This window comes from Engraulis encrasicolus, chromosome 16 (assembly GCF_034702125.1).
Source record: "Engraulis encrasicolus isolate BLACKSEA-1 chromosome 16, IST_EnEncr_1.0, whole genome shotgun sequence".
In the NCBI taxonomy this organism is placed as follows: Eukaryota; Metazoa; Chordata; class Actinopteri; order Clupeiformes; family Engraulidae; genus Engraulis; species Engraulis encrasicolus.
This window is the reverse complement of record NC_085872.1, coordinates 25,055,243-25,070,500: the sequence shown is the minus strand read 5'-3', so window position 1 is coordinate 25,070,500 and position 15,258 is coordinate 25,055,243. Positions and strand designations below refer to the sequence as shown.

Below are 15,258 nucleotides of genomic sequence, written 5' to 3'. Positions count from 1 at the left end.
AATGAATTTAAATTTCAACTTTATTGTATTTTGCAATACAATAACAATACGAAACAGAAATATTCAGACGAACCAAGTTCCCAAAAAGTGCAAAACTGAAAGTTCCATCCACCATCACACTCTGAAGTGGGATTCATTACCATTTAACATAACATTGAGAAGACAAAACAAACTTTAACTCATAACTGTTCCCTCTAGGCACTTAAGGCTTTCTAGGACCTCTTGGGCAGCAAACGAGCGGCAGGGCGGCCCGGTTCGAGGCTGCAGGCAGTCTGCCTCTCTTCATCTCTCCAGTTTAGAACTCGTCCGTTTTATTCTGTAAATACTTGAGGATGGAGTCCAAGCCCTGGGTTGAGCCCCAGACCCTCTTCAGTGCCTCGCACTCGCGCTCATTAGCCTGCTCCAAGACACCTCGGCTGGAGTTCCGCACCAGTGCTTTGGACTCCCGCAGGACCTACAGCACCGCCACAACAGCCAGTGGATGAATAAAGAGCGGAGAAAGCAAAATAAACAAAACAAAAAAACAAAAAACAAAGTAAAAAGAAAAGGGAGGAAAAGAAAAAAGACAAATGGGATTATGGATATGGCTGTACGATGCACCTGTACAAAAGTTTCAGTCGGGTGTACTTTACAAAACAACTCACGACAAATGATGTTCAAATCAGGAGTGATGTTAAAAAGTGTCCATCTGAACTACAGTACGGATGCCTTACACTAGGGATGCACCGGATCCTGATTTTTAGGATCCTGCCGGATACCGGATCCACTGCTTAAGATCCTGCCGGATCCGGAACCGGATACCGGATCTTACGAAAGGGTGAAACACATAGCCAACTCGCACACGTGGGCCATTTTTATTATGTTGGCGCAAACTATTTTAAGACTAATTGGCTTACTGCCACACTGCCTTCAACTGCCGCTTCCAAAGGGCTTTCACTCCATGCAGCGATTGAGGTTGTGAAAGACTGACTGAAAAGCCTAGGCTACGTAAAAAGCAGAGATGCCCCAGATCCTGATTTTTAGGTAACTGCCGGATACCGGATCCACTGCATGAGATCCTGCCGGATCCGGATAGTCTGAAAAACCCTATTATCCTTCCGGATGCGGAACCAGATCTTGGATCCTGTACATCTCTACCTTACACACTAGATGCATCTACTGAACATGGTACATGAAAGGATATAATGTACAAGTGGCAGTCTTTGATATGAACTCAGTAAGGTTGTTAGTCCCACCTCATTTCTCATATTTGTGTAGAAGCCAATAATGATTGGACAATAGCTCTTAATTGCCTTTATATAAAAAAAAAGTTATAGGTCTAATGTTATGACAGGACAGTGAAGGAGTTACAGGAAATGAATGGGAGAGATGTGGGAAAGAATCGGCATTGGACCCGGGCTGGAATCGAACCCGGGTCGCAGGCATAGCAGCCCAGGGCCCTACTGCTAGAGCCATAGTAGGGGTTATTAATTGTCTTTTGAATATTAAGCACAAACTGACACATTCCACAAAGAAAGGTCATCGAAAAAACCCACATATGGTGTAAATGCAAGTGTGTACACTGTGATGGAATGCCATGCCATACACAAGAAGGAAAACAATTTAAAAATAAACAAACTAAATTAAGGATGACTTACAATGGAATTACACGTGACTAGCTCTTTAATGCGCATTTTGACCTCCTGCATGAAGGTGCCTGGCCAGAGCACTTGGGAGACGAGTCCTTTGGCACATGCCTCCTGGGCCGTCAGCTTCCTCCCACTCAGCAGCACTTCATTGGCCTGCAGCACGGGTGACAGGAAAGTGGAAGAGACGGTGGGAGGAAACGGATGAGAAAAAAACACCTAGAGTGCGTTCCAATATGCGACCTTGCGTCCTCCACTTGTGCTTCTGGCCTCGTACCAGGAAGTAATAGGTCATGACGACATCACTGACAACAGCATTATATTTCAATATCTTGCAAAAGCTCAATTGTAAAGTCATTTTCTCATTTGCAAACTGGATGGTGAATGAACAGTCCCCCAAAAATTGTTTTGGCTAGCCTGACAGCGGGGAAACTTTATTGTTTTCTCCACAGAGGAGGGGCCAGGAGGCGGGGCGAGGCCACAAGCACAAGTGGAGGACGGGAGTGTGCATATTGGAATGCACTCCCTAGGGTGGATTCCAATATGCAGACTTCCGTCCTCACTTGTGACGAGTCCCCCAAAAGTTATTGTGGATAAGCTGACAGCGGGAAACTATTCTTTTCTAAATGGAAGCGGAGCATCAGCAAAACGCGAGGCTACAAGCGGAGGACGGGAGTGTGCATATTGGAATGCACACCTAGATAACACGACCCATGATGACGATCATATAGTACAACAGACTTCAAACACACAACAAAATGACGAATATTGAATTACAAATTGTGGTCTGAATGTGTCATCTATCTCCAGCAGTACTAAGAACAAAGCGCACAGTAGGAGGGAAGGCCTCTAAATGCAGTGATGTGACGGCATTACAATCAGGGCTCTAAATTAACACCAGCCAACTGGCCAAATGCTGGTGAAATTTCATTTTGGCCAGTAGAAAAGTCCAATTTACTAGCCACTTTGACCCATTAATGAGTATGTGTTTGGCTAGCAAGATTCATCTACTAGCCATTTTGGCTGGTGGTGAAAATCTTTAATTTAGGGCCCTGGTTACAATGCAATTAACTACCACTTCTAATGAAATGTGGGGAAATGCCAACTGACCGCGGCAACGCCCATGATGAGAGGGAAGGTTATGGACGAGCAGGCATCAGGCGTCTGTCCGATGCTGGTGTACGGAGTCTGTAGCCATGCTTTTTCGTTGGCCCAGATGACGTCACACAAGGGCAATATGGAGGCCCCGAGGCCTATGGCAGGCCCGTTCACCGCTACAACAATGGGCTTTTTAAACTGGATGAATGTGTTCACGAATGTCCTGGCAAGAGGGAGACATGAGAAAATGTGGCATTCACCATCATTTGCATGTAAAACAACAACACATTTAGCAAGTTTATACTGTATGTTTCAGGACATACTGCTGTGTACCTTATCGTTTCCGCCATTCTAGCACTTTCTTTCTTGCGGTCGTCAGTGAGGCGTCGTATTAAGTACATTAGGTCTAGACCACTACAAAAAACACTTCCTACACCGCCCAATAGCAACAACTTGCTATCGTCAGCCGCTGCAGTCGCCATAGCACTCTGTACCTCCTTCATCACCTGGACAGCACACACAAACACACGCACACAGATACACACGAGAAGTATTCAGTATTGGTTAACAAAGGAAAAAAACAACAACTTGTGACTGCAGTCTGATGCATTCTGGTCAGTAGGCATGTTAGCCAACTTTGACGATACTGAGGCAACTCGTCAACTCAACTGGCGAGAGACCCAGGTGAAATGCGCTTGACGAGGTGGGTGTGAAGAAGGGGTGTGAAGGTTTGGAACATTTCAGTCAATTTTGGATTACAGAATATAAATAGAATATTTATAATCTCATTTTTTTTTATTTAATCAGGGTTTTTTGGGGGGAGGAATTGAGATGTGGGAGAGAAAAAAACACCGCTCATCAATTAATCAGTCAATCAACTGACAATTAATGAATTAATCGATCATTTACATCCCTAGTACATCCATGGTCCACTGTCCATTTACTTCCATGGGTAGCGTATCTTAGGGGAAATTTTTGTTTTTTCAATATTGTTTTCCTGCTCTTTGCCTTTATTTGTGTGATAGGACAGTGACTATATGGACAGGAAGTGTGTGGGAAAGAGACGGGGACGGGTCGGCAAAGGACTGTTAAAAGATAACTTCTGCCAATTTCGACATGCAGTTGTAATGCTTACACTACCCTGGACTTGTCAGTCTCTTCTGCATTTTCTGAGATCCTGGTCATTGTAATGGGGGCAGGCGTTTGTTTACATTTCAGAAAAAACATCTTGATTTATTCCCAATAACATCCAAAAGATTATGCAACATCAACAGACAACTAGCAAACAGTGATACATTTTGGGATAGTATTTGGAGTGGGCCTATATTAAGAAAGTTTTTAATGTAAACAAATTCTGCCCCCATTAGAATAGCTCAGATCTCGAAAAGGACTGAGTCAAAAAATGCAGCATCACTGTGTACTGACAAGTCAAGGGTAGCGTGAGCAATACAATATTGAAATTGGCAGAAGTTATCCTTTAAGGTCAATTTTACATTGGTTCAGCCGCTACGTTGTTGTACCACCACCACGTTTGTTCATGACTGCCCAACACAAGTAATATTTTGCTCACCTCTGGATTTAGAGAGTTGTTTTCTGTGGATTTGGTAGAAAACAGTATGTGTGTGAAGCCATCCTGCTTCTTCACCACTATATCTCGATAGCGGTAGGCACTCTCGGTCTGACGGACGCTGACTCTCAAGCGCTTGTCGAAGGCTGCTGTGCGCTCTTCAAACCGCCGCTTCCCACTCCCTGCATGGGAACTAGCCACCGGGGTGACTGCGCTCGGCAAGCTTGCAGTCCCATTAGCTGGCGGGGTCTCCACGAAGGTGGAGTTGCCTTGTGGGGAAAAAAGAACAAGGACGCAATGACTGTCTGAACTGAAGATGAATAAAACGCCATCAATAATTATAAAATAACAATGTGTTAAAATACAATGAGCCAGTTTGATAGCGGTCATAGGCAATACGATTTCAACAAAATACTGTAGAGTTAAAGCCATTTTCCATATTTTTCATCTACATATAATTAAGTCATACACTACCTTCTCTATTGAGTGCATGCATAGCAGCTGGTGTTATGGGAATCTCTGGCGCAGACAAGGGGGTCTGCCTGCGAGGGCGTGTGCCCATGCGTGCTCTCTCCTCCCCGGGACTCAGAAGGCAGCCCGGTGACATCTCCAAAAAGGCCACCTCCGGAGGTACCGAGTCGGGCTCCTGGCCCCCCTGCTCAAGGCCTTGGGCCGCCTCACTCGGCGACTCCTCAGAGTCGGCACGAGTGTTCATGGGACTTTTAGGCACCAGGATTTTGATCCCGGACTTGGCGAGGTCCATGTGGCGTAAATATATGTTGCGTGATGAAGTCGATCCTGAACCAGCCACGCTGTGAGCGTCAGCACCCAATTGTCTGTAATTTTGGTTTGGTGGCGATGCCGGAGTTGGCGGCTGTTGCTGCTGCTGCAGTTGTTGCTGTTGGTGTCTGTGTTTATACATGTCAGTATTACAGTCCTTCACACCTGAACAGCGCTGCTGCTGCTCCTGATTGGTGGAGCTAATGGGGAAAGTGTTCTCCGTCTCTCCTGGGAGTGGCGACTGGCCAACGCTGAGGCTGGAGCTATGGGGTCGGATGCGCTTTCGTGCACCATTGGTGTCGCTTGAGGAGCAGGTGGGGGACTGGATGGTACGGACGCGTTGTGAACCTCGAGTGGAGCGAATAAGAGAATTGTCCCGCTGCCTCTCACGCAGCTGCAGGTTGAACTCCTCAATAATCTCGGTGCATTCTGCCAGGTGTGTTTCCGGCTCCCAGGTGTCCTCATCAAAGCCATAGCCCTTCCACCGGACCCGGTATTCCAACTTGCCCCTCCTGTTCCTGCGTTTATCTAGGATTTTGTCAACCTGCAATGTGGAAATTGAAATTAGGACAAATCAGCAAGTCAAGTCGCCTTTTATTGTCACTTTCTTGATATGCACAAGTCATAAGGAAAATGAAATTACGTTTCTCTCGCTATACCATGCCAGGACATAGACATACACAGGACTGACAGGACTGACTGGCATTTATAGACTGACATTAAAAGTGTAAGACAGGACAGTTAAAGAGGTAAAAAAAAGTCTACCAAATGTTTGGGATGTAAACCAGTTCTCAATAGTGTTGGAAAATAGGCTAGATTCTGAGGTCCTGAAATATAATGCATTGTCTTACAGCAAGTTGTTCAGGTATTCATTTGTGTTTGCAGGAAATCCTACAATATTTGGTTATGATTAAAAAACATTAAAATAAATGTGTCTTGTTGGTGGGCACTCAAACCATTGAGTAGGCCCAATGACCCCATGTGACAATCATGAGATGAGGATATTGAGTAATTGCCCATTCTTTTTAGGAGAGCCTACAGAGGTCATCAAACATTGTTGTGAGACAAGCTGAAAGCTGTCATGTGATGTTTGATTAACTGATTGCTTATTTTCTGAATAAGTCTGAAGTCCATACCAAACTCCTTGAAGTATCATTCTTTCTGCACAGGATACAGTGATGTCCCTCAGAAGCGAAACTATTTGACTTAATCCTTTTTAGGAGGCCAGGAGTAGGTGACAATGGGCAAACGACTAACATTGGATTTCAATCTTTTCAGAGCCAAGGACCCTCAAATATGTCAAAAGAATGTGCTGTTGTATGTGTATTGCTTGATTAAAGTTGCAGAACTCAGGAAGTCCACAGATGAGGTCATGAAGACCTAGAGTGATGAAATCAAGGCCCACCCGGAAATGAAGACAGCAGCTTACAATCGACACAGATTAGGCATATTCTGGGTTAACTAACAAATCACGTAATTGCTTACACATAACCACACCCATACACCCACAAACCATAAATACCAACAGATAGGGGATATTCAGTAGGTCCTAATTTTTGTTATCGGTCAGGGCGAGAGAAGGTTAGGACCTCCGGAACGTTCTGTAATGCTTTCCCTGTCACTGTCATTTTTATGTAATAGACTCTGCAGTTCTGGAAAGCTGTAGTGTTTACTGTGTATGGGCCATTGCTGGTATTCTGGATATTACCAGTGGTGGTCATTTTGTTATTTGGTAATTTTAGAAAATAAATAGATTAATTTGGCTTTTGGAGTTTTTGATTCCTTTGACTCGGATTTTGAACATGCAAGAAGTAGAGACCAAGACGGTAAACTTCAACAATAGCCGTCTAGTGATTCTTCCGAAAATCTGCACTGAAGTAAAAATGACCCGGTAAACTAAATGACACATCTACATCGGCTTTGAGATAATTCACAACTTCACACCTGCTCTGTTGTTGAGGGTTTTCCAATCCTCCAATACTTGTGATTCTAACCCTTGCCCCTCCTAGGGATGGGGATTTTGGCAAACACACCATTCGATGGCTACTATTCGAATAATATTTGGATATTATTCTTCCTGGCTGTTATCAGTGTGTGTGGGACTCTGACACGCCTTTCATTAAAGTTGATCCATTCGTATTTGCTAAGCAAATTTTGAAAATTAATTAAGCTTTACATTAATTTTTCATTGTCACCTAACACAGTAGACCCGTTCAGAGTCGACGTCCTCATGAATGCGTGCGCATCGTTGACTCAAACACACCAGAGATATTGTAAGGATATTACGAGAGACTCCACTTTTCTGGGTGGTACTGCACTCTAGGGGGAGTGCAGACTCCATTCAGAAAGAACGGGCTGCAGCGAGCTGTGTCTCGACAGCGGCCACTAGGAGAACTCCAGGCATGGGTAAACTTGGGAGTGGTGATTCTGTATGTGGGACGTCCAACATGACACTGTCCTTCAGTGCTAACAGATGCTATTGCTTACTAAAACATGAAATTTCAAAACAATTTTTTGAAAACTGAATGCATTCAAGCCAAGCCAAAAAAATAATTTAAAAAACCCCTCTTTTTTTGCATTTACAGTAAGCAAAAGTATCCGTTGCACTGAAGGACATGTTGGACGTCTTTAACCCACGTAATACTGGGTGACAGTGTAGACACTAAAGAGAGAAAAACTGCCGTTCTGAAGCGTGTACGTTGATAAAAAAAATAGAGATTCCGAAAAAGTACATTGGTTATGCTATTTTGAGAGGGAAGAGGCTGTTCCAGAAGCATAGGAGATTGTTGTTACAAGACATTAAACTGCTGACTGGACTGATGACATCACCAGGAATACCCGTGTCCGTGGTGCCCACTGCATATTTGAGGTTAGCGCGAGCATCCGTTAACTTATTTAGGAAAAAACACATGTCGAGTCTCTGTACAAGTGACGATTTTGAGGCAGCGGTGCGCACGCAGCCAAATTACGTCATACCTGTTTACAAACTCTAACGGGGTCTGTAAGGGAGGCCCATACAGAATTTTTAAAAAGGTGCACTGTGTAGAATGGTGGTCAGAACAGGTAAACTTATTACAACTTTGCTGCTCATTGAAACTATGCTGCCTACTGCCAAATTTGATCTTTTATGTATGACTATTTAAGCTTACTAAATAATTAACTAATGTTTACTAATATTGCCAAAGTACATTAAGTTTTGCATCTCAAAATGTCTGGAAAATGTTATGGAAATTAAAAATGGCGGGCTATGGAGAGGATCACCTTTTCATGTAAGAAAAATGCCATTTTCACAGTCATAATGAATACTTAAAATTTGATTGCGGTGGTAGGTATTCATGAAAAAGTTTAAATTTGTGAATGGGCAGTATGAATTCTGGAAATAAGCTGCTTAAAATATTACACAGTGCACCCATAAATGGGGTCTGCATTTTTATGAGAGTGGATTTTGAGACCGACATTTAAAATGCGACTAATTCTAAATTCAAATATCAAATATTCAAAAGTCCCATCCCTGACCATCACATTGTTGTTTGATCCAGCTGACTAGTTCCTGGACGATGCAAGTTTTTTTGCCCATTCTTTAAAAAATCCATATACTATAGACTAGTAACTTAACTATAGATTATATGGAAAGAATCAGGCCACAAAATATTGGTTATTTGTTTTCTATAACAAGGATGTCAAAGAGCTCCAATTCCAAGGTTGAGCCGACAGGGCATGTTTTCCATCTTATGTTGTTGAAAGTAGTGTGACGAATGGAAAATATCTCTAAAATGATATTTTTGTGCTTTAATGTAAGAAAAGCCTGTAAGTGAAATTGGATAACGATTCATCCAATGACTCAGATGATTCAGATGATGCATGTACAATAGAATGTATTAAATGGCCCATATCTTTTCTAAACCTAGCCTACAACGTCTTGAACAACACCTGAAATTATGTGTTTAGTTTTTGAGCCATTTCAGAGATAATTTGACTTAAAAAGGTTGAAATAAATTGTAATAAAGTAATGCTAGAGTATGGTAAGGAAGAGTGCCCTCCACCCGACATGAGTACCCCAGGAGTAACACATACAGGTGGGTTAGTCGCCTCTAAAGAAAGAAAACGAAATGAGTTGCAGTCATGGAGTAATGTTAAAGATATGCTTTGGTCTTTTTAGACTTTATTATGGACAGGACAGTATGAGAGGTAGACAGAAGCAGAGGTGGAAGAAGTAAGTTACTGAAGTTGTGTACTTAGAGAAGAACTAAGTTACCCTGCTAAAAAAATACTCAAGTTAAAGTAAAAGTTGTACACAGAAAAATGTACTTAAGAAAAAGTCCTAAGTACTACTAACTTTTAAATGTAAGTTACTTCTTGAGTACAAAAGTACAAGTACTTGCGCAATGGCTGTCTTTCTCTGTGTCTGTCTTTCTCCATGTCTGCCTACTTGATCCAATAGAAAAAAGTTTCTGCAACGGTTTTCGGTTCTATTTGAACATGACTATGGAGTCCTGTTAATGTTTTTAGATGCGTCCCAGCATCTTTATAAGAGGGTCTGTCTGTCCGTCCGTCCGTCCGTCTGAAACGCATTCGTCTGAAACGCATTCCTTCAATTGTTCCTTACTGTGGCCACAAGGCGGCAGAGTTGCCATTTTGGACCGGAGCGAATGCGTGCAAGCCAATTGTTCCTTACTGTGGCCACAAGGCGGCAGAGTTGCCATTTTGGACCGGAGCGAATGCGTGCAAGCCAGAACATATTACCAAACAGGCAAGACGGCAGTTGGCATTGTGAGACAACTGAGGGGGGCATTCAATTTTCGCCATTGTTTTGCGTTTGGACAATGGGAGGCAACTTTATTTTGGTTCGTCAGAAACTCGCGGAAATGAACGATTTAGAAGTCGGCAGGCAGTTTTTGACACAGATGTTTGTGCTCGGATAGAGAGGCGTTTGCATTGCATAACGCTCCACGGCATGGAACCGTAGTTAGTTGACAGGCGACCCGCAGCGCATAGGCCTACAGCTCTTCCTCTAAACGTTGACCTGTAACATTTGGTTATAGCTTTTCTCCTTTCAAAACATTTACATTTTCCTTTGTGCGTGGATAGAGGGGCGTTTGCATTGCATAACGCTCCACAACATGCAACTGTAGTTGACCGACCCGCAGCGCAGCTCTTCCTCTAAACGTGGACCTGTAACATACATTTGGTTAGCTTTTTTTCTTTCATAACATTCACATTTTCCTCCGCTTTTCTCCAGTCCACAAACTCGGGTTCAGAGGTCTGTGTGTAGCCTACGAGCCTCCCTTTTAATATTCCCAGCGAGTTTACTTCTGCCTTTTCAGTAGTCAGTTTGCGCTGCGCATTGGAGCATGGTGCTCGAACTACAAGTAGACATCTGGGCCATTTGACATACGGTGTGTTAGCCTACTCGTAACCTACAGGGAGGTTCTTTCGTTGGCGGGCTCGTACCCCACAGGTGCTTTTCGCTGCGCTCAGAGAGAGCACAGGACATAACGCGTCTTTCGTAATTGCTTTGTAGTCGTTTGAATTTGGTAAACTCTGGCACGGGAGACTGCTTTGTGCCTTGACGGTGAAGCTGGTTTTGAAAAATAAGCGCATAATTCACCTAAAGGGTGAACCCATAAGCACATGATTCACCCAAACGATTTTATTTATTTATTATTTGTCGATGTTTAGATTCTTTCCCACATGCACATGATGCTGAAATGGCGTGATACTAAAGGTTGATACTAATAAATGTCTGGTCATTTGTAATGTAGCCTACTTCATCTATGTGAAATTTGAAATCATATGGTTCTTTTCCAAATCCAAGAATAAGCTTATTATAGCCTAAACTGCAAAAAATAAAGCCATGTCTTGCCATTTTGCTGCCTGCCACATTATTTGGAGTGTCCATGATGACCAATAAACAAAAAGTACATCCTCAGGGGGGCGTTGACAGGTTAGGAGGAGGCCAGGGGGGTGTTTGGGGGGGAAAATTGCATTGTTGGAACTGGCATAGAGGGACGCATCTGTTGTCCGCCTGTCGGCCTTGTTTAAAGTATCTTTTCTGTCTGGGTGTCAGTTTGGAAGAGGGGGTTGGTCCTGCCTCCCTGCCCACAGCTGAGGCTACTCAAATATCCACGAAACACAACAGGAAAACCTAGGATAAATGTAACTAGTAACTAAGTTAAGTCTTCTTCTAGAAATGTAAGGAGTAGAAAGTACAAGTAATTGTCAAAAAATGTAATTGAGTAAAAGTAAAAGTCTGCATTTTTATTTTTACTCAAGTAAGTACAAATTCCAGAAGATAAAACTACTTAAGTACAGTAACGAAGTAAAAAATACTTAGCTACGTTCCACCGACAGGAAGCGAATGGGGAGAGAGATGGGGAGGGGCCAGCAAAGGACCAGGACCCGGGAATCGAACCCGGGTCAGCCGCATGGCAGGCGAGTGCCCTACCAGATGGCCACGGCAGGGCCTACTACAACTCATTTCAATTTTAAAGTCACATGAAATGGGTCCCAGTCCTGAAGATTGCGCTGGTCATGAGAGGGTCTATGTCTAATGCTCCTCCATCCACACACTAATTGACCAGGCTACGTGGCTTGGAGCCTAAAAAGGCAACCCTCAGAGGTGGGGGACATTGTCAGAGTAGAGGGAATTAAGTTTTCTTCCAAGACAACTTTGTATGTGGCTTCAGTAGCACGCCCTTTGCAAAGATGAATCTGACCAATTCCAGCCTTGCTGAAGCTCTCTCAGATCACCTATTCTCTGCAAAATTTCACTGCAGATGCAAGACACTGTGGTTTGTAGACCTCTCCAGGTCTCCATCCAACCATTAGATACCCGGGTATTGGATTGGATGTTAAATTTGGCCACGTATTGGTGAGGATCCGAGGGTGCTTCAGCAAGGCTGGAATTGGGAAAATGTATCTTCATGAAGGACACTTGACTGAAGCCACATACAAAGTTATCTTGGACCAAAACTTGCTTCCTTCTGGTTCTGACAATGCCCCCGAACTCTGAGAATTGTTTTTTTTTCTTCTTCAGTAGGACAATGCTCCAAGCCACACAGCTTGGTCAATCAAGGTATGGATGGAGGACCACAGCTCAATACCCTGTCATGGCCAGCCCAGGCCAGAGCCCCATTGATACATCTGGAGTGTGATTAAAAAGGAAGATAAACGGTCACAAGCCATACCCAAGGTCAGCAACTTGAATTATTCCACCAGGCCTGGAATTAAGTCAAGTTCAACCAAGAACAATGTGAAAGACTAGTGGTAAGCGTACCAAAACTTATTCATTTTTTTTTCTGTGGCTGTATTACCCCCTGCCATCTATGGTTGCCCACCTCTACCAGTAACTTACAGAAGAACCCATCATTCTTGCAAAGAGAGTAGAGAAAATATAAAACTATTCTAAACAATAAAAGGGATATGCACAAAATCCGTAATGTACTGTATTTTACTCGACATGTGAAGAAAGACTGTGCGATTAGTGCGTTTTATTGATTACGGCTTTCATGGTAATCCATCTCCTTACAGACATAGGACTAAGGAGGATAAAAAGCTACACTTCCCTTCTTTTTATCTAAATGACAGTGAGCTGATAACTGTAGCCAAAGGGGGGGGGGTATTTTTATGTTTTGTATGTCTTTTATAATGCACTGTTTGTTCTTATCTGGGCCTTGAGTCTGTGAATAAAGTTTATAATAATAGTCAAGAACTTCCTTTTTTGCTTGTCACCAGTAGTGGCTTAGAGGTCATGGTCTACAGTGGAAGTAGGCCAAATGCATCTGCTCATTTCAGCTGATCAATCAAAGATCCCTATAGGCAACATAACTTTATATGATTGTGTACGGATGACGAATGTGTATTTGATGGACCAGATTTCAAGAGCATCTTGTCAGTGTCAGTGACAGAATAACACTTAACATGTTACATTACATAGAATACCAATTCATAACTGAAACTAAGTTATACTAAACAAGCGAACAACAGAAAAAACAAAGTGGTTAACTTCCATCAAAACTTGTTTCATAAGCCTAAAGCAGTTGACTTGACTTAATTACACTACAGGCCCTAATGTATGACTATCCTTGCAGCAGGTCTCCATGGGGTAAGGCCAGCACGACAAAATAAACTCAGGGAAAGAAGGGGAGACATCTCTTCCATCGAGTGACAGGTCTGACAACAAAAAGGCCCACATGTCGGACTGCTTTGGTACTGGTGGCAGACGGGCAGTGCATTTGTTGTATCCACACAAGTAACGGGATCAAACTTGACCTCAACTCTTATTCACCTCCATCCTCCTCTAAAACACCCAACTCAACCTTACGAGTTATTGAAACTTCTGCATCATCACAACACAACTTACTGCACTCCAATTACGAACAGCAGGATATGACTAGACAGTCTGCATTGTGCTAGTAGGTTAATTACAAACATGAAACAAAGAGCCAGCTGTAGCTACTAACAATCAAAGCTAGCAATCTCCATCACAGAAGTCCACTTCAATGGTTAATGGATATTCACAGCAACGAGGAGTAGAACTAAGTTTATGAAATCATCCAATTAGAATAGCATATATTCCACATTTCATCTACTTCATCCACATCAGGGCCTCATTCCCATCTTCAACAACTGCCCAAAATGCTAGGCAAAAGCCACTTCTGACAGCACCACATTCTGTTCGCTTAATCATCAAAGTGAATTTATTTCCCGAGCAAGCCATTCAACAGAATACGAACCAGAACAGCCATACACACAAAACGCACCATAGCAAGCTGGCCGATCTGAGAGAGAAAAAAAACACCTTCAAGTAACCTTAGCTTGAAACAGTTCCCCAAGTTGGAAATCTACTAGCTAAACACCAAATGAAGCTAGCCCGTTAGCTCTTACTTTTCACTTAGCTTGCAAGCTAGCTAGCTGTCGCTATTCAACGACTACTAGGCAAATCAGTAGCTACGCAACATAATGACCCCAGCGGAGCAAACATTGAATCTGGTTCTACAAAATATAAAACCGGTTTCCGGTTACACATTATATAAAACTTCTAACAGTTAGATTTACCTACCTCGAAGAGGATTCCTCTAGGCTCCTCCGCGGCCATCAGCGATGCGTCGCGGCGCGTGTCGAACTGGAGACAAGTGGAGCGTCTCTCCAAGTAGAACCACGGATGCCAACTAGCAGACCCGAGCTGCCTGGGCCGGGAGGAGAAGTAGAACTAGCTTCTAGAGCTCTACGACTTTTTCAATCGTGCATTCAGATGCCGCTCACTCTTGGCCCGGTCTACGAGTGAATCGCATGGTTTCCCAATCCCAGTTCATAGTTTATGGAAGCCAAACGCAATACTATGTGAAGAACAGTCTCATGACTAGAAATGACAATGACATTCAACATTAATTGGCTGAAAAACTAGGTTTAGTGCAGTTCATTTCAGACAACTTCGGTTTTCAACCTACCGATGGGCGCACGGATCTAACATTCTGTTTTGAGTGTTATTAGGGCAAACACAATCGAAATTGTGACGAGTGATTATGTCTTATTGACAGAATATTTAATTGCTATAGCACAAGAGTACTTCAATAGAAAACTAATTCAAGGAAGCTAACGCGGAGAATTTCACTAGATTGCATTTCCGCAGAGAAAATGCTATTACTGCTCCCATGCTGAGAAGATTGTAAATGGCATTGGCAACAATGTAACAGAATAGTAGCAAGGGCTGGCTATCTGGGGCTACAGAGAAACTCTGATGCAAATGGGCTGAATGCAGTTTCAGAATTGATTTTTTTGGGGACATTTTCTTCTCAGTGTTTTCAGTATTTAGATTGATTGGATCAGAATTATTAGCATAGCTTAGCATATTCACTGGAATGGGAACATTAGCATCAAGACACAAGTGACCACAGGACATGATTAAATTTGCACTTTGAATTTCACATTAATTTTAAATTAGTGTATAAGTCCAATTGAGAATGTTTTGTTTGTTCCCATAGACTTGCATTGCTACGCTTAATTTGGCTATATTGTTAAACTAATGCAAACACATAGACACAAATGATATGCATGAATAATGTTTGGAAATACTGCAAATATGTAGCCTGGCGAGCCAATTTAATTTGTGGTCGCTAGGGGCGTCTAAATTTCTAGGCTAGCAAATATGTGAAAATCAAAAAATGGTGGACCAAATGGTGGACCTGC

The 15,258-nt window shown here is 42.8% G+C and overlaps 1 protein-coding gene across 1 annotated transcript; it reads right to left on the bottom strand.

Annotated features, from left to right (window-relative positions):
- Positions 1-2: 2 nt before the first annotated feature.
- Positions 3-14,322, bottom strand: cdyl (chromodomain protein, Y-like). Its single transcript, XM_063219079.1, has 7 exons — positions 14,132-14,322; positions 4,765-5,614; positions 4,294-4,559; positions 3,057-3,229; positions 2,736-2,946; positions 1,638-1,781; positions 3-454 (listed from the first exon to the last, which is right to left on the bottom strand). Exons 1-7 carry the CDS (start codon positions 14,165-14,167, stop codon positions 296-298), a joined length of 1,839 nt encoding a protein of 612 aa, XP_063075149.1. The 5' UTR covers positions 14,168-14,322; the 3' UTR covers positions 3-295.
- Between the last annotated feature and the right edge of the window lie 936 nt (positions 14,323-15,258).